The following is a 27,659-nucleotide window of genomic DNA, read 5'->3' as shown; positions in this document are numbered from 1 at the left end:
GTTAATAAATTAATTTTAATGCATTTATTTTTTGAATATATTTTTACCACTTGATTCTATGCAAAATTAATTTTAAAATTAAATTTTTTTACATGTAGACGCATCACTCGTAAGATAAGCAGGTTTCAACTATTCAGATTTGTCGTTTAAAACCGATTTGATAAGTTTTAGACTTGAGTTCACCAAGAGGCTCGATGAACTTAAGAACACCCTAGTTTTACTATTAATGAAATCCTTTACAATTAGCACGAGAGATTAGACATGTTTGGCCACAAATCCACTTGTTAATATTATTATAGTTATATGAAGATCTGAGTTTGTCACTGACAATAACCATATGAGTGGCCTTAGGTGAGAAGTCTATTTCTCTGCCCCCAAAATCAAGCTTTGACAGGCTACATATCTGATATCCCGGATCACATGCTCTGGGGCGTGGAGATTCAATGAGTAATAACCTTTTGAAGTAGAAGCAAAGCAACCAGAATAACATCATCACAACTTCACCATCTCACTATATATAATATACACTCTCTATAACCCTCTATGCTTCCATTCATCCAATCATCAAACACAAGGAAAAAAAAATTAGAAAATGAACACGTCAGAGGATGAAACAATCAGGCAATTTCGATCAGTCAAAGAGGCTGCAGCAGCCTTCAGCAAATATGATTCAACAGTAGCAATCTCTTCTCCTAGCACACCAGCGTCGAGAGCCGGATCCGGGTCTGGCCAGAAGTCCACACCCGTTTACTATGAGGTATCAGTTATGGATTCCATCAAGAGGCTGGAGGTGGAGTTATCAGAGGTAAGGCAAGAATTGGCGTTGATGAAAAAGAGAAGATCTGAAATGGAAATAGCCATGGCAGGTATTAATGCTCAATTTCATAGAAGTCTGTCCAAATTGGCAGAGATTGAGGCTGCTAAAGCAGCACAGAGAAATGCAATTAGCGAAGAAAAGAGATGGGAAGAAGAGAATGAGTACTGGCCATGCTTTGGCGATGCTTTAAGCATTTCCAATATGGACATTGGAATTGAGAGGAGAATGGAGAGGAGGAAGTCACAAAAGAAGAAGCCACTGGTGCCTTTGGTTGGCCGTATCTTTTCTAAGAAGAGCTCCAGTGATGACATAGACTATAGTTATCCTGAATCTATTTATAGTGTGCTTAGTTAATTCGTTAACTTTGTAAGTCTTATTTACTCCATTGGCGTGCTATGGTCTGAAGACTCTAATCATATTAATTCGTCGGTAAAATTGGACATGTATATCACCATCCTTTTCGTCATCTTATAAAATGGTGTTGTTACTTGTTAATCATAGTGTTTCTGTTTTTTTTTTCTTAATTTCTGATCGATGGCTTTATTTTCTTCATATGACAATTATGTTATTAAAATTGATTTAAACAATATTTGAGAACATAAAAAAAAATGTTTGTTGAGAAGAGTGATATTTTGTTTTTTCTTTGGAGAAATAATGGGATTCCACTATCCCACTACCTTCGGAAGACCATGGTTGTAATCAAGAAGGAAAATTAAATAATCCTTAATGAAATATACAAAAGAAAACATAGATAGTTTTCACATTTGGCCAAGCGTTATTGGTTGTTTAATTGATGCCGATTTTAAAATTCACCCCTTAACAAATAAACAATCACAAACTTATGAAATACAAATCGTCAAATAATTTTTGCCTTGTTTATTTATCTCTGAGCGCTTCCCCACAAACATGCAAAATTGCAAATGCAACCACACCATACCTCTTATAGATAATCTCGGTTTAGCTCCTCAATTCCTGTTTATTTTTCTCTCTCTAAACCATAAAACAAGCCAACCTTGCAAACCCTGTCTGTCCTAACTCGTAACCCAATTTTGACCAATTTCCTCCTCCTACCAATAATCCCAATTTCTCAAAAAAAAAAAAAAAAAAAAATCAAGATCAACAAAGAACAAAGAACAAAGAACAAAGAACAAAGAACAAAGAACAAAGAACAAAAATACAGAGATAATAGTTACAAACAAAAAAAAAGGAGGAAGAAAGATTGAGAAGAATCACATTTCATTAATGAATCCAAGGTAAACAAAGAGGAAGAAAAGAAGACATACTTGATGAACAAAGGCCCATCGAAGCGGCGTAATTCATCGGGAATGTCGCAACAGACGTCAGAAGGCAGGCCCAGGTCTGGCCAGGCATGTGTCTGCATCATCACTTGCTTCCTTTTTGTTCTCTTAGTAACTGGTGGTGTTTTTCTGGTAATGTTCATTTCTCTCCCGGCATCATCAGTTCCGTCATGGCTTCTCCCTGCCGGAATGGCCCTGGTTGCATCACCATGGATTTTCTGGATCTTCACATGCATCTATCGTTGCATTGGTGTGCGAATTGCTTATACAAATAAGATCAGAGCAGAAGACAGGTCATCATCACAACGACAGGTGATTTTTGTTAACAAAGATTGTTCATCTTCTTCTTTTTATTAAATGTTTAGCATAGATCTAGATGCTTTGAAGCTAATCATGCTGTAATTGTTAGAAATAGTTTGATCTTAACAAGTGCTATCTATCATAGACTTCTGTTATGTTAGAAGTTGTTGTAAAACTATAAATGAGAAAGTCTTTAATTTATTTTCCTGATGAAATTCCTTTTTGACCTTTTCTTTTAAAGAAAACAAGTATGCAGAATCGTGTTTGGATGGAGAGTACAGGAAGGGAGGGAATGGAAAACACCTTTTAAAGAAAATTTTAGCATCTCTACTAGTATGGATCATAGATTCATAGTTGTCATTCCCAATTGTTCCGTTCCAATGGTCCATTAATTCTCCTGAATTCCTGGTGACAGGTTAATTGTTATCTATAGTCTAATTATGATAAGCTCCTATTTTTTTTCTTTTTGAAAGGTTTCAAGACAGCCAACAGTGGTGGTGGCCACAGATGCACCTCAACAACAGGTGGTGGAGGAGGAGGCCGTCGACTCGCCTGGAGGCACAAGGAAGGTGAGGTTTGGCAATGCAATCGTATTAGGGAACAACAGTGATGTCGGTGATGAGGAGAAGGGGAAGGGCGATGAGTCCGGTACTAGGCTGACAGGTACTATAAGACTGTCAGAGAATAAGATTCCAGAGCAAATCGTATAGAATTTTCTTTTTTCTTTTTCTTTTTTGTAAAAAAAAAAAATTACCCCGAGAATGTGAACCAGAAGGGGAAGCAAACAGAGTTCAGAGTTCATACAAGAGCTAATATAAAAATCTATACTCGGAAAATAGTTTTCATTTATATCAGATGGTTTGCTTCAAGCAGAGAATGACATATGGTGTAAACTATGAGAAATTATTTTTCATACCAAAAGTAGGCAGCTCAAACTCTCCTTAGTATGAATGATATTGACCTTCAACTCGTTAATGCTTGTTTAGTTCTCTTTCAATGAAAACCAGAGGCACTCAGATGATTCCTTTCCAAGAAAGAAAAACTTTTGTATAGTTTCTTTTTCTTTTTTTCTGAAATTGAGAACTTTTGTATAGTTCATCATGCATTTTTTATATAGTTTACAACATATTTTTCGGCTGTTATACTTTTTCTTTGGGACTTGCTGAAGGGTCTTGAGGCCGCTTTGACAATTCACTTAGAACCACTGTGCTTGCAAATTGCAATTGCAATCCTGAGATACTGAACAAGTAAAAAGATAACAAGGTGTGTTATCATTAATATCAATCAATTTGATAACATTTCTCATCAGGTAAAGCAGAAGGGGAAGGAATATCAAGGGATGGTGGCGAGTCGTCAACTGCCTCTCGGGAAAGCGAGGCACCCCTAGCTCTATCAATGTCTTCTTGATTATAGTAGTTCAGGTTAGAAGAAAAATAGAAGCTAACTTTTTCTTTCTTTTCAAATGAACTGTTACAAACAGAAATTTATCAAATTTTATATAACTTCAGATATAATTCTGATTACTGTTCCTGCTCTTTTACATAATTTTCCAATATTTCATGTCTTGTTGGATGCGGTTCCTGCACCAGACCTTTTAGTATGGGTAATATTTTACATGCTGGTTTTTTTTTTCTTACTCTTTCAATAATTTCATGTTTTAGCATCAACATAATCTCACTGAATTTTTGTTAAATTCGTTAACTAAATTTATTTCTTTTTACAATAAGCAATGAATTCTTTCAATGTTTTGCAGATGATCGGTCATTCAAGATGTGCCTAACAGAGTTAAAGAGATGTATTTTTGTTGAGAGAATTCAGAAATCCAAAATTTCTGAAATCAGACGAAGAAGAGAACGCATTTTTTAAGGAAAAAAAAAAGAGAGCAGGTTTTGTGTACCACCATTTCAATTTTCCCATGCATTAGTGTAGAGATCTAAAGAGATGTGATGGTTCTGTGTTATTGAAATTGAAAATTTTATGCTTGAATCTTTAGACCAAAGGAGGTTATGTTCAAAGAGGGGCAGCTACTTTTTGTTAACATCATTTCATGAATTGTGTATTTGTTATGAAGTGTAACACTGTAATTATCTTAGTTCAGAAGCAAGTGCCATATTTATTTCCATTTGATACATATAGGCTGTATTGCTGTATTCCAAATCAACCATAATCTAATCTAAACTAACAAAACAACCAGAATAGTTCATCTAATTTTTTTAAACAGCACCCCGGGTAGCAGTATCATGAACCAACAATTGTACTAGTGATCTGTTGTGCTGGCATGTGCTGATAGGTATTAGTATTTGACTGTTCTGGTTTTCAAACACGAGATGAACACATAAGAAGACTCCAATCTCAAAATGAAGACATAATAATAACACCTTTCTCTGTAACTCAAATTGTCGTTCCATACTATTACTAAAATTTTCTACATTTTGAAACTAATATTTTCACGAAATGCCCATTAGAAAAGGCTTTTCCTATAAAATTTTATCTGTCACAAAAAGGTCCCTGTCCAGAGACTGTTTTGTAAACAAACTTATTTTCAGTCACAGTTCAGTCCCTGAACCCTGTCGGAACTGAAAGTTTGCACTATGGACCCTGATATTTACCAGAATTCACCTTGCACAGAACAGAATGCTAGAAATTTACAGAAAAAGCCCTGGAATATTGCAGAATTACTCAACTGTGCAGACATCTAGAAATAAACAGTACCAGAATACAACCAAAATACTGCAATTCTGCAAACACTCTCTGAACCGTACCAGAAACATACCAGAACTGGAAATTTCTTCTAAGAAATATAGTGCACACTAACTAGTTTACATATGATCAAAACCTTTAATATTTCTATAAATTACTATTCTGGTACGGACTGGTACCAATTTCAGTCCGGGTACAAGCATGAGATCCAGTACGCTAAAATCCATCCAATTTTCTAATAATTTTCACACAAATTGAAGCATTAGGAAATCACATTTGTACTAAAATCCATGCTCATTTTTCAACATAACCTTTCTTTGAATTATGCACAGTTTAGGGTTTAAAGAAAAACTCCATGTCTGACCCACACATTTTAAAATTTAGCCCTCTAAACTTTATAACTAAACCGAGCAAACAACTACCATCTCACACCAATATTGTACAAGAGCAACCTTACCTGCAGTATATATCTAACAACAATTTCATTTAGCATTAAACAACATCCTTGAGACATTTCGCATCTTCGGCCTTGACTCGGGTGAAAAAGCAACACAAGAGAGGGCTATTTTCAGAACCGACTGCATCTGGCTATGCACAGGAATTGACACACGAGAGATTCTTGAATCAAGAATTCCTTCTCTGTCCTCAGGCCGTGCTGAGCGACTCAGGGCCCACTTTGACAGCTCAATCCCTTCACTGACAGCTGGCTTCCCAGTAAGTAGCTCAAGTAGTACCACACCGAAGCTGTAAACATTGCCTGCCATTGTCAGCCTCATGGTGTACGCATATTCTACAATTAACAAAACAAGTGAAATTAGAATCAATGCATATACATTTCTATTTGAGGCACAGAAATGTCAATTCTTAAAAATTTATGCCGTTAACTAATATTACCAGGTATAGAATCAAACTAGCTATGCCCGTAGCATCAATAATTCAAATTGGTACCGTATCAATCCCTAAACCAGGGATGGCAAGTACTAATTATATAATTGGAAAAGGTTTCTATTAGGACCAGTCTTGTGTTGAATATGTCAGGCTCAGAACTGGCACAAGAACCATAGAAAAAATTGACAACACAAAAACAAATGACTAAACCAATATAACAAGGATATTTAAATCACAGTAGATAATACACAGCTGACACTTCCGTACCTGGTGGAATGTACCCAACACTACCAGCAACAGTAGACAAGCTACCAGTACTCTTAGACGGGTCGATGACCTTATAAAGCTCGATATCACCAATCTGGGGCTCATTCAGAGATTTCAGATGCAATGACCTTGTAGAGAGATCTAGAAGCAGCACTGGATGCGTGCAACCGTGAAGGAATGCAAGGCCCTGGGCTACACCAAGAGCTATACTGTACCGACATTTCCAATCCAAGGCATTACCACTACCATGAAGCACATCAAATACTGTGCCCATGCACAACTGCTCATAAAACAGATAGGCACTGTCCTCAGTTAGTACATAGGCTAGAGGTACCATCACATTTGAGTTTGTTAGCCGACCCAAAACCTCAAGCTCATGGCCAAATTTATCTTGGCTCCCGATTTGGATTATTTTATCGCTGAAATTTAGTTTTTTGACTGAATATGCTGACCCATTGGGCATCTCCACATGGTAGTAGGTGCAGAACCGGGTCTTCATAAACACGTTTAACGGATTCAAAACCGCCTCCATTGATTCAGAGAAATCAATGTTTGCAGTATGGATGCTATTAGTCGTGATATAACACCCATTAATGATATGGGGAAGGGTGCTATCATCCGACTGGATCCCGACATCTTTGACCCGGTAAAACCGCTTTGGCAATGAGTATACAATTAGACCTGCTAACAACAGAAGCCCCGCAAAAGCCCCAAGTACAGAAAACAGTATGGCAAGCTTCGTGTGCACATTTTTCTTAGGATTAGAGTTAGGATTTTGTTCCCCAGAAGAATTTGCATGAAGGGCATTACCGGTAGTTATTACATTTACCCACTTATGAAAGGTCGGAAGTGTACCAGTGAGATTGTTGTTTGACAAGTCCAAAAGGGTTAGAAATTGGAGAGTGGTCAGAGAATCAGGTACTGGACCTGAAAAGTTATTGTGTGATAAATCAAGAATTTCTAGTTGAGGCGAGTTGCTGAAGGAAGAAGATGGAATGGACCCGCTAAAACAGTTGTGGCTCAAATTTAGTGCTGTGGTGAGACTTGAAGGCATTATTGGAATTGTGCCATTTAATTTGTTATTTCCCAGTTGAAGCTCCATTAAATTGGCCATGTTGCTAATTGTAGTCGGAATAGAACCACTTAAATTGTTGCCTTGCAAATTCAGGTTTGAGAGCTTCTGTAAATCCGAAATATGGGAAGGAATTTCCCCAGAAAGGGCATTCTGGCTGAGATTCAAAGTGCTTAAGTTAATCAAATTTGAAATTTGATAAGGAATTCTCCCACTGATTTTGTTCATTTGGAGTTTCATTACCACCAAATTCGAAAGGTTCCCCAATTCCGATGGAAGCTCATTTTCAAAGTTATTCGAAGCCAAGTTCATCAACGTCAGATTCTTGCAGCTTCCCAAATTCTTCGGTATATCTCCACTCAAGTTATTCCCATCTAATTCTAAATAAATCAAAAGAGAAAGCTCTCCAATAGATGTAGGAAGAGTGCCATTTAAATGATTCTCACCCAGTCTCACCCGATAGAGGTTACGAGATAAATTCACAGGAATTGATCCTGTTAAACTATTTCCGGTGAAATCAATGGACTCCAAATTAGGAGCAGAGAGGAGGTCAGTAGGGAGTTCTCCAGTTAGATTATTATAGCTCAAATCCAAGACATTTATGTACTTTGTCAGACCAGTTGGAATCCATCCACTGAAATTGTTTTGATAAGCCGCAAATCGAGAAAGACTTATGAGGTTCATTAGGGTACTTGGGATGGGTCCTGACAGATAATTTGCATTTAAAAGTAGGATTTTCAATTTGGTAAGGTTGTTGAATTTATCGGGTACAGACCCAGTTAATTGGTTTTGGCTGAGATCCAATAAAGTCAGGTCCCTGTGCTTAAAGATACCGTCTGGGATCTTACCAGTGAAATTATTCATGGACAACACCAATTCCTTCAAGGTACCATTTTCCTGATCGCTAATGAGCGGCGGAACCGTACCAGTCAATAGGTTATAGGAAAGATTCAAACTTGTTAATTGGGTCAATGAGTCCAACTTCATACCAATAGTACCATTCAAGTTATTGAAAGACAAATCCAGGACCTCCAAATGTCCAAATTTGGAGAAATCAGGAATTGGTGTCTCTAACCCATTGTTGCTCAGGTTAAGATTCTTCAAACCAGAGAGACCGGTACAGTTGGAGAAGAAGGAATCAGGCAAAGAGCTCAAGCGATTGCTTGAAAGGTCCAGTTGATGCAAGGTATCGAGAGAACAGAGGTTACCAAAGAAGACAGTTAGAGAAGAAGAGTTAATAGGGGAGATGCCAAGGTCAGAGAAGGATAGCTTGCTTACCACCTCAGAGGAAGAAGAGTTAAAGCATGTGACACCAGTCCAGTTGCACGGATTGGTGTTGATACCGTGGTTCAAACGGCCACTGGGGACAGATAAATCGGATTGAAGAATCTCGAAGATCTTTCCCAGGAGATTAGCCTGTGTTTGGTTGAGCGGCGCAGCTGAGGCTTGAGATGAGGAGCATAGAGCCGACAAAAGGAAGAAGGAGAAGAGATACGAATACCTCCCCATGGAAGGAGAGAGAGAAGTTTCACTCTTTTCTGAACGAAAGGTTGGGGTTTAGTGATTTATGCTCAGAATTTAAAAACCTCTCTGTGTGAGTGTGCGCGTGTGTGAGAAAGAAAATGCCGAGTGAGAAAGGAAACGGGGAATTTCTAATGAAAGAAGGGAGATCATTTGGATACTCCACAGCGAGTCTGTGCCAGAGAATGGAATGGCAGAGTGGAAACTGAAGAAACAGAGATCCAGATCCTCTACAATTTACTAAGTAATTTCACATACGTGCTCTTGCCCGGATTGCACTTACTTTTCTTGGTTCATGGAGCGGAGGTCCTTCTCCTCTAAGGTAACATAATTTTTTGTTTAGATCAAGACCGTCCAATCACAATTCGGACCAATCCGGCCCGAGCTGGAATACACAGACCTCTTTAATATTCATGCGGATTATGATCGGACGGTCTGGATCTAAAAATAAATATTCTATTACCTGAGGCGATTTGTATTCACGGGGGTCGTGCATAGACTAAGACAGTCAAAGCGACCTAGGAGTCGCGATTAGACAGTGGGTTAGCTTTGCTAAAAATTCCGCCTTTTATTCCAAATCAACTTTTAATGCAAAGTTGCTATTACAGTGGTGTAAAAGGGATTCGTTAGAGACTTGACTAACGAGTATTTGAACGAAGACCAAGATAAAGACAGAACTATTAATTGGGTCGAGAAAAAGCGGATGTCTGAAAGTCCGGCTTTTTAGTTTTTCCGTTTACAATTTTTACAAGTCAGTTTTCTTATTTTATAATTTTTATTTTATTTTTTCCGACAAAATAAACCCGATATCTTGATTAGCCGGCGACCTTTTGTTTGTTCCTCTACGTTTCAGTGCCTAATTTTAAATCATTATTTATTGCAGCATGCTTAACAAACGGAAAGATGAAGTTTAAATTAAATTTATAGATCTGCAATTCTATGATTTTTAAACTTTTTAATAAAAAAAAATACACAAATTGATTTATTGTTGAACTAAATAACTAATCAGCTACTCCTGAATTGAGCATTTTCAATTTCAATCCATCCATGCTTTTAGAAAAAAATATTCATTAAGCACTGAACCATAAAAAAGTAAAGAATTTTCTTAGTCAATGCAAATCAATTCTTTTTTTATAATGTCTTGATTAGATGGTATACTGAAATTTGAAGGCAATATAGAGTTTTTAGGTCTACAAATTGTAAAATGAAAAATGATTTGCTAGCTGTTTTATTAAATGTTGAGAAAACAGGATTATTTGTTTAAAAGTTTTAAAATTAGGTTATTATAATCGAATAAAATTAAAATTAGATTAAAAAAGAAAGAAGTAAGAAAAGTTGCTTATTTTTTTGTGGGAAAGTAAGCACCTTTCGAATTTTAATGTAAATATAATATATTTTAAAAAATTAGATGGACGCGACAACAATTATTTTTAGGGAATAACCTTATTTGTTATGATTTTGTAAAAAAATTCGTGTCAGCTAAGAATTTGGTCGGGTGTTGAAACTTGAAAGTAAAATTATTACAAAATGTTCAGGTTCTGCATTGATCAATTTTGATTCTATCTTAAGTAACTGATCAATACTTATATAAATAAAAGTAATTATCAGATCTCATCAATAATCTAAATATTATGATCAGAAGAATAAAGTACAGATTACACAAATCAGTAAATAACACGAAATTTCGAACCTAGTACTGTTTATAAATTTGAACAAGTCCCGAGACAATACAACTTAGTGTGCAAGTTGGGTCATTGAAGCAAGGGAGTTTGACTTGGAAGTCACAATGATTGTATGAATTTGCGAAAATTTCCGAAAAGGAAAAAAATTAATTTATTTTAAAGTTCACATCTGTAGGATGGTTACACTGACACATTAATATGACGAGTCATTGATCCCTGACATTATATTGTCTTGGACCCGTTTTCGACCCAACCTGTCACAGAAAATCTGGTATTACTGATGTACGAATATTCTCTGAGGTAACAGAATATTTATTTTTGGATCTCCACCGTCCGATCGAAATCCGGACCAAGATGGAACGCCAGGGACCGCTTTTAATTGTGAGGATTCTGATTGGACGGTCCAGATCAAATCAGAAATATTCTACCTTAGGTGATACGAATTCGGGGGGTGAGGGGTAGACTTGGACTGTTAGACAGGTCAGAGTCTTCTCATCAGACGTTTCTTTCGGGCCCCACCGAATTGACTGTGACTTTGAAGTTTGAATAGACCGGAGATTTGCACCAGGGATTTGTGTTCGCACCAATTCCCATTCTGTTCCATTCTTCTGCTGTACATACCATAATACGGTAATACCTGATTTTTTTATTTAACAAATGTAAACTTTCAAATTAAATTTTTAAATATATAGAAAATTCGGCTGCGATTGTTCTGTAGTTATTTCACGTAAATAGTTCATGAATGAATAAATGTATTTTTTTAAAGGTCAGTGAGCAAAAAAAAAAAAAGGAAGAAGAATAAATGTATTTAGATTCAGTAGTTATAATTTGACAGCTCAAATTTTGATCTAAAATTAAAATCGTCCAGTAGAAACTGTTTGGACATTTATATTTGCCTATGTGTATTTGGGCAATCATACATATTCTGAGCTTGAAGTATCAGTATTGGAATGTAAAGCATTACAAAGCAGTTTGAAAAAAAAAAAAAAAAAAAAGAGTATGTTGTACGGGGGGAGGTGGGAAGTAGGAACATCTAAGCTCAGTTGGGTCCGGAACTCCGGATCCACTGGGGTTTTGAATTGGGACCGTCCGATTCTAATTCGTCGCTCGACATTGTTTTGCGATTCAAATTTATCTTTCGGAATGTGTGCGCTCCACTTCAGGTAGATTATCATAGATTCGAATCAGACAATTCTGATTTAAAACCCAAAGGTTGAATTATTTCATTGAATCTGAATTCAGCTTGGTTAGGGGATTTTTTTTAAAAGAACTGTTATTAATCTTTTTAACGGCACGAGCACTATTTGTGATAAAGTTATAAAAAAAACTCCACTGATCCTAGACATCGATGGAGGCACAAAAACATTTTCTCCACCGATCCTTAGACATCGGTAGATCTATTTTCGGATCACCAATAGTGCTGATGTTAGATAAATCTAAATTTTTTTGCTCCACCTATTCTAGAAATCGGTAGAGAAAATAATTTTTTTCCTCCACCGATTCCTAGAATCGATAGAATTGATGGAGTCTTTTTCTATAGCTTTCTCACCCATATTGCTTGTTTCCTTGGATTTTAAGAGGAATTGATTGGTTTTGGGGAGAACCCATCATTTTATCCCGAGACCCGTTCGGCAGACTTTTTTTTTCTTTCCCTTCTTTTCCACGTTTTTCCCCCCCAAAGTATCCCTGCGCAGTGTAAAAAGGTAGGAAAAAAATCGCGAGCTCGGAGCAAAATTTTTTTTCCCATTCTTCTCTCTTTGTTGGGCCCCACACTTTCTCCTTTTTCAGTGAGAAAATTTCTTCTTTCTCTCTCTTTATACTCAAATACATATGCAACTATGCACCCATCATGATATATATAAGCACAATTCTTCTTGTGTTGTTTTCAATTGTGGGATAAATTATATGGATCAATCCGAACAGATTTTTTTCTTTTTTTTCTTTTTAATCACATATTTTAAACTCAACAGATCTACCTCATATGTTAAGTTATTATATTTACACAAAATTCATCTAAAATATATTTTCAAAATTAGTTACACTTATGAGCCTACAAAAAAAATTATAGCGAATAGCAACGTTATAGTGAAAGCTATGCTACATAGCATTTTTTATTTTTATAAAAATTAAATTATACATTTGTACTATATTATAGACATCATGGCATAATTAAACTATCTTAATCTATTCAAAATATTCCAACTACCATATAGTAAGTATTATTTTGTTACTTTAAGAAAGAAAAGAAAAAAAAGTAACATAAATTTGCACTAAAACATAACTACTCACTAATTTAGTAAAAAGTAAAATTAACCTCATATTTGAAAGTAAAGACAAACTACCCAAATTAAAAAAATAAAGGTCCTAATTTTACCCACCTCCTCCCAGTTCGCAGAATAGAAAACAAATTAGGGGATCTCTTGTAACTTTTCATCTCTCTGACAGACTGTTATTCGTACCATAATTGATTAAGAAATAGGAACAAAAGTCAAAATCAAAGTGATATAAGATTTCAATTAAATGTTAAAACTTAAAATTACCTAGGTTGCTCGTTGGGATGGTTGTTCCTTGAAAACTTTCCTATTTCTAGCTTGCTGTAGCTTCCTTATTTGATTTCATTTGATGGATCTCTCATTTAAAAATTAATAGTTTAATATGAAGCTTAGTACGTCAATTGCAAAAAGATCACGGTTAAAATCTAATTTGAGCCTTTATTTAAAGTCCATATAAATTGAAAAGGAAAAAACAACTCATATTGCATAGCGCGCGCTATTTGCGCTACACGCTATAGCGGACTGCTATTACCGCTATAGCGTTTGTAGCTCAAATAGAGCGTTTTGATGCCATAGCTTAGCATTTAGGTTCCAAAAATGCTATAGCGCGCTATTTAGGACACTGTTTTTTTTTTAAAATGTTTATAATATATATTTTATAAAATAATAACTAATAATTAATATGTAATGTCTATATTTTATAAAATAATAATTAATAAGCAACATTATGTTAATATTTAATTGCATTATTAATAATTTATTTTCAGTCTATACCAATTTTGCTAAAGATTAGTCTTGGTAACGGCAGCAAGTTAGAGGTATTGGTATTGTGGTATTGGTAGGTAAGAAGATTTTAATTTTATTTCCCTTTTGTTTTGTTTTTTTCTGTTGGCGGTTGTGACTGAAATTAATCAAATTGTAAGAATGTTATTATGTTATTGAGAATTATGTTGGCTGTTCTTATGTAATTTTAAAATTTTGGAATGAATTTATGTAACTACATACTCTTGACACAAGGTCGGTACCAGTTCGTACCTGTACTAGTGAAGTATTGTTATTTGCATTAAATATTATAAATAATACAGTTCGAGCTAGTGGTACTTAGTTATGAAAAAAAAACAAAAACAAATGCTATTTGCATTGAACATTATAAATAATATGAAAATACAAAAGTACATTAAATTATAACATGCTAAATTTAATATCCTGCAATTTCTTCTTTTATTTGATGTAGCATTAAAGATGCTGTTATTTTTGTTAGAATTGCTCATTAAAATGTTAATAAGACAAAAAGTTAAAGAATTAATTGATTGAGAAATGCACAAACACTATTATCGCACAATATTATTTAATTATTTGTTACTAATTAAAAAATAAAGTTACCTACATATTGTTTCAGTTAGAACAAAATAAACAGAAAAGTCACCAAATTTTTTTCTAAATAGATAAGAAATTGAAATAGATACATGTATTTTAATAATAAATCAAGATTTTCCACAATTAATTTCACGATACAACCGAAGACTCATTTCAGCACATTTCCATAATCAATCCTATGCGTACTTGTGCCTGTGAGTTCCCACTTTTTCAAAAGTGAGTTTCTATCCCATCAAATCACATCCCGTGTAATCCCGTGACAAACGAAAACACCCTTAAAATTTTTAAAAACAATTTTATGTAAAAAAATATCCAATTAGGGCCTGTGTGCCAGCATTTTTATTTTTACCCAATTTTTAAAATATTCTAATAAAAATAACCAGGATTTTGAAAAAAATTTAAAAAAAACGAAAGTGCGGAAAAATTCCACACTCCCGAATAAAAATTCGGAACCGTGGAATATTTTAAAGATCCGTGCTGGATTTAATTGGGTGCTTCAAGATCTGTGCTGAATTTAATCCAAAGGTCCAAACAATTCAAAATTTCAATATGGTCTCATTTAATTGGTTTAAATTTTGTTTCTTTCATAAATTCAAATCGAAAGTTCGTAAACTTTTGTAATTATATTCGTACATATTTATTTCTCAATTTAAAATTTGAATAATTCGATTTTCTTTTATATAATTATATATATTCAATTAATTCTCTAAAAATCCTAAATGAACGAATTTTATAAATTCTATATTTTATTTGTACGAATAATTTCGTATAATTATACTTTTAATTAGAATTCAATTATTTATTTATTAATACAAATCAAATTTTAAATTTCTTTTCTAAATGGTTCAATGGAACTTGTAACGAATTTTTGATTTATAACTAATTATTGGTTCTATACTTTATTTTATGTTGTAAATCTCAAAGTTTTAATTTACATTTTCATAGTTCATCTATATTTCAAAATTTTAGATTCATTTTAATCGGTCGTTCAGAAATTAAATAAAATATATAATTTATAAAACTTGTACATTTAGGATTTTAGAGAATTAATTGAATATATATAATTATATAAAAGGAAATTGAATTATTCGAATCTTAAATTGAGAAACAAATATACGAATTATATGTACGAATATAATTACAAAAATTTACAAACTTTTGATTTGAATTTATTAAAGAAACAAAATTTAAACCAATTAAATGATACCATATTGAAATTTTGAATTGTTTGGACCTTTGGATTAAGTCCAGCATGGATCTTGAAGCACCCAATTAAATTCAGCACGGATCTTGGAAATATTCCACGGTTCCGAATTTTTATTCGGGAGTGCAGAATTTTTTCACACTTTGAGTATTTTTAATTTTTTTTTTTAAATCCTGATTATTTTTATTAAAATATTTTAAAAATTGAGTAAAAATAATGTCGGGTCTGTGTGTCCGGCTGCATGTTTATTTCCATAATTTTTTTCATTTTGATTCTTACCTCGGTTTTCACGTCAATACAATTTGATAGAAAATTTTTCATGAGCTCATACTTCATTTTCAATTTTCCAATTACTCTTTCCTCACTCTTATTCCCCGTGGCCTCCTTTTTATTATCTGGGTCTCAGTCCACTCATGCATTGTGTGATTTGTGTCTTATTTATCAAGAGCCCATATATATACATATTTTTAAGTTTGTTGTACCCTAAAATATTGCCAATTAAATAAACAGAAATTGGTAATAATTTAAATACTTGGAAAGACGCCAAATGGTTTAAAATCTTCCCGAAATGAAGGGAAATGACCTATTAAAATTCATGGTAATATTCTACATTTAAAACCATGAATTTTGATATAAAATTCAGATTCTAACTCCAAACGATTGAAGAGTTATGGATTTTCAAAGAATTGCTGACATGGCAGCCTCTGAATGGTGCCACCTCAGCCTGGGTACTCATAGCAATAACCCTAAGCATTCTGGGTACAAATTGGGAGCTGCAAACCTCCACCTTACAAATGGGACCCTCCGGTCAGTAGCAGAAGTGAAATTTCGCTGATCTCTGAAGATAGATAGACTCAGTGCACTAGAAATGAATTATGTACACCGGGTGGCAGTGCAATGGTGCATGATGCACCCTGACCAGCCAGATCAAACAAAGGAAGCGCTGAGTTTAAACTCAGCGCCTTTGGTCCCTTCGTTTTGCGTGCTCTTGGAGCACCATAAGCCATGCCACTGCCTCTCTATACGGCCTACGGTACACTAAGCCTATGCGGGGAAAAGAAGAAATGAAAGAGAGAGAGAGGACATGTCAGTGCGGCTGACAAGCGGGGCCCAATCCCTGACATTGTCTTCCTCATTTCTCTCACGGCCTGAGCTCAATTTTGAGCTTCAAATTCGATGAAATTGAAGTAAAGATCAGGTAAGATTGAGAAAGCTACCTTCCCTCTTCTCTCTGCTTAAAACTCAACGGTTATTTCCTTCTCACAAGCTTTAATTTGAGCCGAGAAGAGAAGAAGAACAAATTTGTGAACTCAAGCTAGAGATGCAATCAAGCTTTGAAACTCGACAGGGATGCTCAATACACTCAGGCGATACTATTCATGCTCTCAATTTGAAGTTTAATGGATTAAATAAGATGAATTGAACGAAGAGCTTTAGCTCAGTTCTGGTCATGGCTGAGAGCATTGGATTCGTTATCCTAATGATAAATTGCGCCTAGGAACATGATAAGGAACATTATACGATGCTCTCTGTCATCCCTGCATGCTTGAGGCTCAGTAATTAAGAAAGGCCCATGTTAAGCCTTGAAATGGCTCGGGTCTAATACAACATAGCTGATACAGCTATTAACACCCTTCCTCATGCCTAGAGCACTTGAGATCAGTCCAAAATAGGGGAATCTCATCTCAGAGGCTGGGAGCATGCATTTCTTCATGCCTCTTCTATATGGCAGTACATCCAATGGCTATCATGCCCTACACTGCTTTCAATGCAATCCAAAGGCTACAAATCATACAACAGACGATTTATGATGTGTCAAAGCTCAATTGGGTGATCCCCAACACAGATACACATGGAATGATGCCAATCAACCACAGACATTTGATCAAACACCTCTGGTCAAGATGAGACCACCTCAGCCCTACCAAACCCTAAGCTGAGCTCTTTGCCTATAAAAGGGCACCTCAAATGAAGAACAAAGACACACACAGACAAGAAGAAAGAGAGACATACACATAGAAGAAGAGACAACAAGCTACATACACACACACACACACACACACATCTACATACATACAGTGGTGCACACACACCATAAGCTCCCTCTGTGATAAGCAAGCCTAATTCATAGGTAATTAGAGCTTGGATTCAATGTAAGGCCCCTAGGGGGCCACCTCATGTATCAATTTTCATTAATAAAGCTTGTTTCTTGTTCTTTGATCTTCTTTTGTTACATCTTTGCTTCTTTTCTTTTTTTTGATGCAATAATCTCTCTTAAAAACACTTAAACATTGTACATAAACATTTAAAATACAAAAATATGCTGTTTTAATACAAATATTTCATAAAAGTTATATTTTAGCACATTTTTCTTCATTTTCTTTCACTTTTCTCTTTTCTGTCTCCTCTGATCACTTTTGCAAATTGATTAAGGGCTAGGATGAGTGTAGTGAGCAAGTGGGCATCCTTGCTCATCTAACCCCTTAATTTCTTTGATTAAAAGTGATTAAAAAGAGGAAAAAGTGACTTAAACAAAAGATAAACACACAAGGACTGTTTAAAGTGAGCAAGTGAGCATCCTTTGCAGTTCTCAACCCTAAGTTCCCTTGAGAGAGCCTATTTGCAACTAAATCCAAAGAAATGGTGAGATTATGCCCTTAAAATGGCTAATTTCACTATTTTGGAGGACCTAATTGCAAATAGTGAGAAACTGAGGACTAAGATGTAAATATGCAGCAGTTATACTGCCATATGCCATTTACATTCTTTGTCTAATGAAGTTTTAATGATATTGCTCTCTAAAATCGAGTGGATATGCTCAAAACATGATTTTTAAAACAATCAGGGGTCTCCCTGCATATTTCCAAGCTCTGACATGTTAAAAATATATTAAAGTAATGATTTGACAAGTTTTGAACTCTTTGATCTCTTCTTTAGGTGTTTCTGGTATAAACAGTGGCTTCAAAGCCCTTGAAAACCTGTTCTGAATCAAACCAGACCTTGAAAGGACTTGTACCAGTCCCTGGTACCATGACAGACCCAGCCTCAGTACTTAATTGCATTAGAAGTGCCACTGGTACAAAAAAATGCACTGAAAAGCACTGTTTTGACCTCTTCTGATAAATCTGGCAATTCTGACAAATATAAGGACCAAATTGAAAAATGAACTTCACAGTCAGATAGAGCACATCAAAACACATAAAATTGATAAAAAGTTTGCATCATTTGGACTTTCCTACACAGAGTTATGATCTGTCAAAGTTCAGCTTTTAAAAATGAAAAATTCTGTAATTAAAATGGTAAAATTACCCTCAATACCCCTGAGCTTTATTCAAGGCCATTTGACTAAGCAAATGAGCTCAGAAAAATCCCAAATTTGGAACAAAAATCCTTGACATGTACATCTTTGAATTCATGAAATAAAAATCATACATCTTATATAAAATTCAAGAGAAATTAATCTGAAAATGTTGAAAATTGCATGTTAATCAGGCTAGCTTGATCCAGAACTCAATCTAGTACAAATCAATGCTTCCAAGATGGTTTAAATCCTTCCAGATGATATACATGACCTCATTGAGTGTCTAATTTTACTCAAAATTCCTTGTACCACCTCTGGTACCAATTCGGTACTGAAACCGAAACCATAGAACTCAAAACATGCCCAAAGCTTCTCTAAACCTCAAATTGACATCCCCAGTGTCCCCTATAGTCTCACACGACTCTAAATGACCAATCAATTGAAGGAAACTCCAAAGAAATTGATTAGAATTAATCTGGAAATTAATCGGTACTGATAGGTACTATAGATGCCCATTCCGCCGCCTCCAACGATTGCCGGCGGCTGACAATGATACCAATCGACTCCTGATGACCTCACGATCACAGCCATGCCTTTGGCCGGCGCTGCCGTGGCCGGAGTCGGCCAAACTCGTTTTGTCGGGGATGAACCCTAGCCGGGGAACCCTTCTGCACGAATCCTGAAGCAATCTCTGTGATTAACGGCCCAAATTCAAATCTATGAATCAAACGGCTCCTGACAGCATGGGACCCCTTTGTCAGTGATTCAAATGAATTTAAATAAACATAATACGAATCTTAAAGCCCAGTGATCTCAATCCAATGGTCAGTGCACATCTCAAAGGCCCAAAAGCACAAATCTCAAAGCCCAGTACCAATCTTAAAGTCCACATGTGACCAGAAGATCCCTTTTTGCACATAAAACCCTCTGTTTATTCAAAATATGCAGAGAAACCCATGTAAATTTACACAAAGGCCCCTGTCAGCATAAAATCTCTTCAAACAAGCCCTTAAAGGCCCAGTTTACACTCCAGACCCTATCAAAAGTCCAAATCACAGCCTCGGGACCCTGGACATTTACAAATGGGTCCCTGAAAGTGTAAAATCCTTACAAACAAGTCCTTTTTGACCATAACTTTCTCATACTAAGTCCAAATCGTCTCAAATCAGTCCCAAATGAACCCAAATTAAATTCTCTACAATTTTAAATAAAAATTGAATATGTTCAGGTCTCAGCCATAACCTAAAATGACCAAAATACCCTTCTCTTGACATATTTTTATAAATAAAAATATAAAAAATGATATTTAAATACTTCTCTCAAATTAAAAACACACAAATGACATTTCTCATGAATATTCTCACATTTCAAACACACAAATTCATGCATATATCATGACAATTTACCAAAACATACCCATAAATCAAATGAGAACCAACCAGATGACCAAAACAGACTATGCATGAGACCCTTTTAGCCCCATTATCCGGTTCAATTAAAATAGGCACACATCCCGGAATGCATGAGGTCTTCAGATAGACTCGAAAGGTCTTTCTGATGTAATTAACGGCGGAGGCTTGCGCCCGTCGGGTGATACCTCGCATATTTAGCCTATATTTGACTTGATTTCGTACCAAATTCACGTTCTAAATTGTCAAAATCATGTGCATTTCATTGATATATCCTTAGAATTTGGTACTGCTGAGAGTTTGTTTGTTTTCTGCAGGATTGGAGCAAAATACACGAAGAAACGGCGTTTTTGGACTCCCTGGTACGACCCTTACCAGGCTTGGTACGGCCTGGCCGTACCACCTTGGTACGGCCCTTACCAGGCTTGGTACGGCCCTTACCAGGCTTGGTACGGCCTACCCTTACCAGGCTTGGTACGGCCCTTATCAGATTTGGTACGGCCCTTACCAGATTTGGTACAGCCCTTACCAGACTTGGTACGGCCCTTACCAGATTTGGTACGGCCCTTACCAGACTTAGCCGATCCAGCCTCTTTCCCATCTTGTACGGCCTGGCCGTACCACCTTGGTACGGGCCGTACATAGATGCCGCCTGACAGGATTCAAATCTTGGCAGAGGCTATTTAAAGCGAGGGATCTCTCCATTTTCGGGGATTCCACTTCATTCCAGATTGAGAGCTCAGTGAAAGAGAGAAAGAGAGCAAAGGAGCAAGAAGAGAAGATCAAGGAAGAGGAAGAGGCGAGAATCGACGGATCTACACCTTCTCCATTCCCGATCTTCAATCTAGTTCTTTCATGACTTTCTCTATCTCTTTTCTTGTATATCTGGACAGATCCATGACTTGTGAGTAGTAGACTTTTGTTTCTAGGGTTTGTAGATGGATTTTCTTGATTTGTGTTGCTTTTCTTGATTTGGATCTTGTATGAACTCTTGTGATTGAATTGATTGTGAATTTGCTTGTCTTGATTGCTTTGTGTTTCTGTGATTGCATGTGGTGTGCCTATAGTGGTAGATCAACCCTAACAAGGTCATGTGACCATTGCCTTCTCTCAACCAAACCAATCCCTTTAGGTAGACTTGATCGAATTGAAGCCGAAAGGTTGAATTCTCCTCTAATCGACAGATTAGAGGTTACCTTAGATCTCCAATCAATCAACTAGAGGATCTGGACCAAAACACGAGAGTTGAGGTTTAGAAACCCTAGAAGGTGAAGAATTGAATCCAAAACTTAGATCTTGAACCAACAAACGAGAGTTGAGGTTTAGGAACCTTAGGTATGGTCAATTGAACCTTTATCAAGAGTTTAATACGAGGTACCAGCAAGAAATGCATCAACTCGAACTTGTAAGCTCTGTTCTGGTAAACCAGTACGGCCCTTACAAGAGTGGTGCGGCCTACCCGTACCAAGCCCCATACGGCTTGGTCATACCAGGTTGGTGCGGCCTGGCCGTACCAACTTGGTAAGGGCCGTACCACTAGAGGCAAATCAGAGATGAAGTCTGAAACCCTTGAAACACCTTTTATCCCAAATCAAAACACAGTTTATACCTTTTCTTGCACATTTACTATTCTATATCATTGTGTGATTGCTTGAGTTGATACCTTAGGAAAAATTAAACACCAAAACCCCTTTTTTCTCACTTCTAGTCTTTAGTCGAGATAAGTAAATATCTAGATAAGGGAACCGTCCCTGTGGATCGATACCCGATTATACTCCTCGATAGGGTTGTACACTTGCAACCCTAATCGGAAGGTGTAACCGCGGTTTTAAAAGGTACGCCCCCAAGCGTACCGAAACTTGCGTTGCGCTTTTACGCCGATCATCGGGAGTAAAACGTCCCTACAATCGCAAATAATAAAACCTACGACAACTGATCATGAACGTAGGTCCTCACAAGGGGTGAACCAGGAGGAAAGCAGAAAGCAAATTCTGAGCGAATGCCTTCCCTTGAGTTCGGTGATTTGCCCATGAACCAAAGCACTGAGCCCAACCGGGAGCATTTCTACTCACCCTCACATGAGATCCGCACCGTTAGCTAACCTAACGCCGTGCAACTTTCTGCGCCCTACAAAGTTAAATTTATGAGAAAATGTAATGTCCCCCGGGCTACAGTTCTCCAAAAATCCCTGTGTATAAAAGCCTTCCCTTTTTTAACTTAGTTCTGATGCGTTTTTAACTGCCACAACTGCCATAATTTCAACTGCTATAATTTCAAGTACATTATATATGTTTACAGAATTATATGTGCATTTTTACAGGATATTAGCCATAATTTCAACTGCTATAATTTCAAGTACACTATGTATGTTTACATAATTATATGTGTATGTTTATAGGACAATATGTGTATGTTTACAGGATAATATGTGTATGTTTACAGGATATTATGTGTATGTTCACAAAAGGTGGTCCCCAACAGCTGTCACGCGTTTTCAACAGCTTCCACGCGTTTTTATGTTTACAGGATTTGTTGAATTAGTTTACAGGATTTAGTATTGATGTTTACAGAATTAGTTGAAAATCTCTGGAGATTTCTGAGGAACTGGAGTTGGAGGACTATTAGCTGCTTCCTAAATTTATTTATGTGTGACTAATTGAAATTTAGATTCAGACAACATCTTCCTCTTTGTTTTCTTTTTTTCGAAAAATGCTTTTTATATTTAATGCAGCATAAAAATATTAATTGCAGTAGTCAATTAATAATCATTTTGACAATCAAGAGAAAATTTAATATGGTATATTAATAAAAATTAATTCTAAGAAATAAAATAAAACGTCATTTATTATTATTAGTATTAGTATTATTATTATTATTATTATTATTTATTCTTTCTTTATTTTTACGAATTAAGTTGAGATGCGACATATACCAATATAATTTTCATAAAAAAGAGAGATTACAAACATGAGATAAAAAAAGACCAATCTCATTAAATACATACATAATTATAAAAGAATAAATATTTGTATTTTACATAATAATAATTAATTAATATTGTCATGTTGTTGTTAAATCCAGTTTAGTTAATTACATCTAATAATTGTATAGGGTTAAATATTTTAGAAAGAAAAATAAAATTTTTCATAACTAATCCCACATTATAACTGAAGACTCATTTGAACATAATCTCATAATTAATTCCGTGTATGTCTATAAGTATGGGTTCTCGCAAATTAAATAGTGAGTTCTCATTTCCGTCAAATTTTATCTCGTACAATCCTGTAACAAACAAACAGCTCCATAGTGTCTCTCAAAAGTAGTCAAGTGTGATTCGCATAAAATTTTGCGCGTGGTTGATCAGTATAAAATTTGTAAAGTTATTTGCACGGATTTTTGATGCATATCAAATGACTTTAATCGAATATCAAATTGAATTTAGTCTGATGTTCAATGCACCACCCCTTATTCCATATATTCCATATTTTTTTATCTATATCTCTTCCGAATATAAATCTGAGGTCAAAAAGAGAAAACCAGTATCCAAGTTAAAAGATAATTTATACGGTTCCAAGTAACTTTCACTTAGGAAAAAATAATATGATAATGATATATCTCATTTCCCAGCTAAATTTTCCTCGGTGCTTGTGTTTGTATCATGCGCGACAAGCCGTGTTATGTGGAGAAAGCATGGAAGAGGTTTTAATATGTACACAAAGCTCAAGGATTAGGATCCTCATTAGGTCGGATCTCGATGTGATCAATTATTATACCGTATACTAATGCTGTATTATTATTTATATGTTAATTAATTAGGTCCAGGAACGTTGTACTGCAGAATGCTAAATTTGGTTAAGATTTCGAGGTAAACCCTTCTCATAGCGGACGCCTACTTGCATACCCAATTTGTACCCCTGTTTGCTTAATCAGAAATTAGTAAGCAATTCTGTTGATATATTCACTGACTTTTTTTTTTTTTTTTTACAAGTGCATAGGCACTGTTCTACATTATCACCAACCGCAACTCAATCCTAACAAAAAATTGTATTTAATACTGTACAGTGAAAGATATATATTACTATTATCAGTTTGTAAACTTGACAAAATTCAGGTATTATGTATTGTCTTAATTAAAGTGAAAAGATTAAATTATATTTTTATTTCAACTCAAAGAAGAATACAACTGCATATCTTCTGTGACGCTGAAAATTTTCATCAAAGATCTGGTCCATTGGGATGCATCAAGATGTGTGCAAGCACAGAATCTCAATACATTTTAATGGACCAGATTTATGTCGAAAAATTATTCTGGTGTGGCAGTAAATTTGAAATTGAAAAATACACCTAAGACCTAACATATCTCCTGGCTGGCTTCCTTTAGATGAATAAGATGCCCCAAATTTAACGAATAACAACTTAATTTGAATATCCAATTGTCAGCATAAAAGTTACTCTCCGAAAATTGACAGAGACTATTAAAATTAAATTATATAAATGTGTTTACATCACAAACCTACGAACAAATGCTAAAAAATTATGCTGCTATTCTCTCATCGTTGTTATCTCCAGCCGTTGTCTATGCCCAGTTGCACTCATTTCCCTACAAAACCGTAGCCATAGTCCCATCTCTTCTAATAATAGATATGTTATATGTAGCTGCAGCACTTTTTATTTGATTAGTTGATATCAATTTAATTTCTTTTTTTTGAAACTCTGATAGGAGCTATCAGATACAATCATACAACATTATTTAAAAAATTAAAACAGTAAAGCACTACTAGCTACTGCTCAGCAATATTGTAACCATACCCTCGCCTCCTGCACTAATTTTTCTGCTGCTATTCTTGGGTCCCTCAATTTGCCTTCAAATCTTTTGCAGTTTCTTTCTTTCCACAAAAACCAAACCGCTGAAAAGAAGAAAGTTCCCCATTTCTGCTTATCAGTCCGACCAGGGGCGGACCCACTGTAGCACAGGCGGGGTCAGCTGTCCCCTGCTGGATTTTAAAAAATGGTGCTAAAAATCTGCTTTTCGGACCTCTGCCCCTCCCTGAAATTCAAATTGCCCCCCTGTAGCCCATTCTGGAATTCTAATAGACGGAACGGAGCCCATATAAACTCTGAGCGAAACAAATTAGCGGAGCCCAAATAGGCGTTGATCCCAAATAGCGAAAATTAGTTGAACCAAAATGTTTTTATTTTTTATTTTTTTTTTGAATTCAAAGGCAGAGGCTGCCAAGTTGAACTAAAATGTTGATTTCAAATTTCTTATAAATGTTGAATTGTTGATTTTTTTTCAAGTAATTTAGGATTTTTATTATATTGATTGGTATTTTTTTTTTGTTATGTTGAATTGTACCCGATAAGCTATTTGCATCCGATTATTGCCCCGCCCTGACAAAAATCCTGCGTCCGCCCCTGAGTCCGATCCCTACACATCATAAAAGAATTATAAAACGTTTTTTGCACAGAGTCCTCAACATGTACCAGGCCATGTGCCAGTAAAAGTGATACTCTTGTCCAGAATTGAACCGCATAGCTACATTCAAAGAACAAGTGAGATGCGGTTTCGAGGGTATGTGTCTGACATAGCACACAGTGCAGATCACAGTTGAACCCTCTACGCTCCATTACATCGTGAGTTAATAACTTTCCTTATAACCAGAGAAACGCAAATATTCGGACTGTTGGTGGCATTTTTAATGTCCAAGTGAACTCAAATTTCCACCTTGTTCGACCTCCACTTACCACCCCATCGTAGAATGATTTGGCCGAATATTCACCATTGTTCAACCACCTCCAGTGAATCTGATCCTGTGTTGTTGCCGAGAGTGATATGTTCTGCAGCATACCATTTTGGACACCCTTTTGCAAAGACCACAACCGAGTTGGTCTAATCACTGAAGAAGTTGAGGTTGAGGCCATAATTGGTGAGGTCCAGGAGTCAAATCAATTTAATTTCAACGTTCATCTGAACTAGACTAATCCCAATTCAATATAAGCTAATGGGAAGGGGTTGCCAAAACATTATTTTAAATGTACCTAATTTGAATATAAATGTAGTTGTAAATTTAATATTTTCTAGTCCGAATCAAATCATGTTTAATATGATATATCGATATGATCTTGGTCTTTTTATCCTACACGAAATCATAATTATTCGAATATTTCGTGCAATTATTCAGTTCAAATACATATATAGATTTTTTCAAAGATATGCAAACAATGTTTTAAATTAGGGATAAAGAGTTAGGAATAATTGAAAACATTGGTTAAATATTAGCAATATTAAACTACAACTGTCTTACATTGATGTACAATTAAGATATGAATGCCTGTCTAGCTAGGGACCAAAATTAGGATATGAATTCGTCAAATCCCAAAATCCGAACTACAGAACCGGAAGTTCCAATATAATTCACAAAATTCAAATTAAACCCATTTTTTTATATAATAGTTAATATGTAAATCAAATCTCTTAAATATATTAAGATTAAGAAAATGAATTCAAGTAGTGTGGTATCTAGAGGTGTCAATGGGTACGTTACGGATTGGGTGGAAACATTTTCATACCCATACCCATTAAAATTGACTTTATCCATACCCATTAAAAAGTGACTTTACCCTACCCTACCCTTACCCGTTAATATTATAGGGTAACAAAACGGTAGCGGGTAATAACAAATATTACTAATATAATAATTAGTTTTATTATATTTTACAAATTAAACATAAAAAACTCATTAATTTCACATATATGTAATTGCATTTTTAATAAAAAAACTAATTTTTTTTTTATAAAATTGAATTGAATATATATATTTAGGTGGGTTGAAAATTGAATTGAATATATATATTTAGATTTTATAATTACCATATAGGGTAATGGGTACGAAATAGTTATTACCCATACCCTTATCCATTTGATTAACGAAAAAAATTTCTAACCCATACTCGATAAACTAATGAAAAAAAAAACTTACCCATACCCGCCTTATCGAATACGAAACGGGTCAGGTAAACGGCTAAAAAGGTGCCATTGACACCCCTAGTGGTATCCACAGTATTTTCAAATGCGGTTTCTGTTCATGTATGTGGAAGGCCTCATGCCGCATATGCAAATTTGTATGCAGAAGTACATGTGCGGTTTTACTATGCTTTGTTAAAGAAATATAGATAAAATAAAACTAATTTATATCTAAAGACTTATTTAGTTGAGTGGTTTGTGCTCTTTATCATAATATAAAGGTTATAGATTCTAATCTCCTCCACTGCAAAATAATTTTTAAATTTTTTTCAAGTCCGTATGGACCGTCTATGTGTCTGTATATTTAAAACTGTATGAACTTGACTGCATAAGATTCTGTATGCGAAAAATCACTGCATAAGAATATGTGGTCGCATTTTAAAATAGTGGGTATCCATACCTTACTCTATCCTATGTTGGTCCCAAAGGCACCTAGAGGCGGGGGGGGGGGGGGGGGGGGGGATAGGTCTTTTTATATTTTTGTCTATTTAATAATATTCTACCGTGTCTATAAGTTATTCTTGGT

At 35.4% G+C, this 27,659-nt stretch overlaps 3 protein-coding genes across 3 annotated transcripts in view; 2 read left to right on the top strand and 1 right to left on the bottom strand.

The window, feature by feature from the left end:
• Positions 1-455: 455 nt before the first annotated feature.
• LOC144552736 (uncharacterized) lies at positions 456-1,208 on the top strand. Its single transcript, XM_078300731.1, has one exon. It carries the CDS (start codon positions 593-595, stop codon positions 1,169-1,171), a length of 579 nt encoding a protein of 192 aa, XP_078156857.1. The 5' UTR covers positions 456-592; the 3' UTR covers positions 1,172-1,208.
• Positions 1,209-1,965: 757 nt separating this feature from the next.
• On the top strand, positions 1,966-4,504 carry LOC144552726 (uncharacterized). The gene is made up of 4 exons (XM_078300722.1): positions 1,966-2,427; positions 2,889-3,078; positions 3,725-3,836; positions 4,169-4,504. The coding sequence occupies exons 1-3, from the start codon at positions 2,104-2,106 to the stop codon at positions 3,820-3,822; spliced, it is 612 nt and encodes a 203-aa protein (XP_078156848.1). The 5' UTR covers positions 1,966-2,103; the 3' UTR covers positions 3,823-3,836; positions 4,169-4,504.
• Positions 4,505-5,346: 842 nt separating this feature from the next.
• Positions 5,347-27,659, bottom strand: part of LOC144552705 (leucine-rich repeat transmembrane protein kinase family protein) — a 31,341-nt gene continuing 9,028 nt past the window's right edge. Inside the window, exons 2-3 of the mRNA XM_078300703.1 lie at positions 6,271-8,843; positions 5,347-5,905 (exon numbers count right to left, since the gene is read on the bottom strand). Of these exons, the coding sequence (XP_078156829.1) occupies positions 5,598-5,905; positions 6,271-8,843 (2,881 nt within the window). The 3' untranslated portion in view covers positions 5,347-5,597. The remainder of the gene's footprint in view (positions 5,906-6,270; positions 8,844-27,659) is intronic.

Source organism: Carex rostrata, chromosome 1 (assembly GCF_964058835.1).
Source record: "Carex rostrata chromosome 1, lpCarRost1.2, whole genome shotgun sequence".
NCBI lineage: Eukaryota > Viridiplantae > Streptophyta > Magnoliopsida > Poales > Cyperaceae > Carex > Carex rostrata.
This window is presented reverse-complemented; position numbering and strand designations above follow the sequence as displayed.

Bases quoted from the DNA above. Each gene is read 5' to 3' on its own strand.
- LOC144552736 (XM_078300731.1), top strand. From the start codon at position 593: ATGAACACGTCAGAGGATGAAACAATCAGGCAATTTCGATCAGTCAAA.
- LOC144552726 (XM_078300722.1), top strand. From the start codon at position 2,104: ATGAACAAAGGCCCATCGAAGCGGCGTAATTCATCGGGAATGTCGCAA. The intron at 2,428-2,888 runs GTGATTTTTGTT...TCTTTTTGAAAG, and splicing joins GGTCATCATCACAACGACAG to GTTTCAAGACAGCCAACAGT. The intron at 3,079-3,724 runs GTACTATAAGAC...ATTTCTCATCAG, and splicing joins GTCCGGTACTAGGCTGACAG to GTAAAGCAGAAGGGGAAGGA.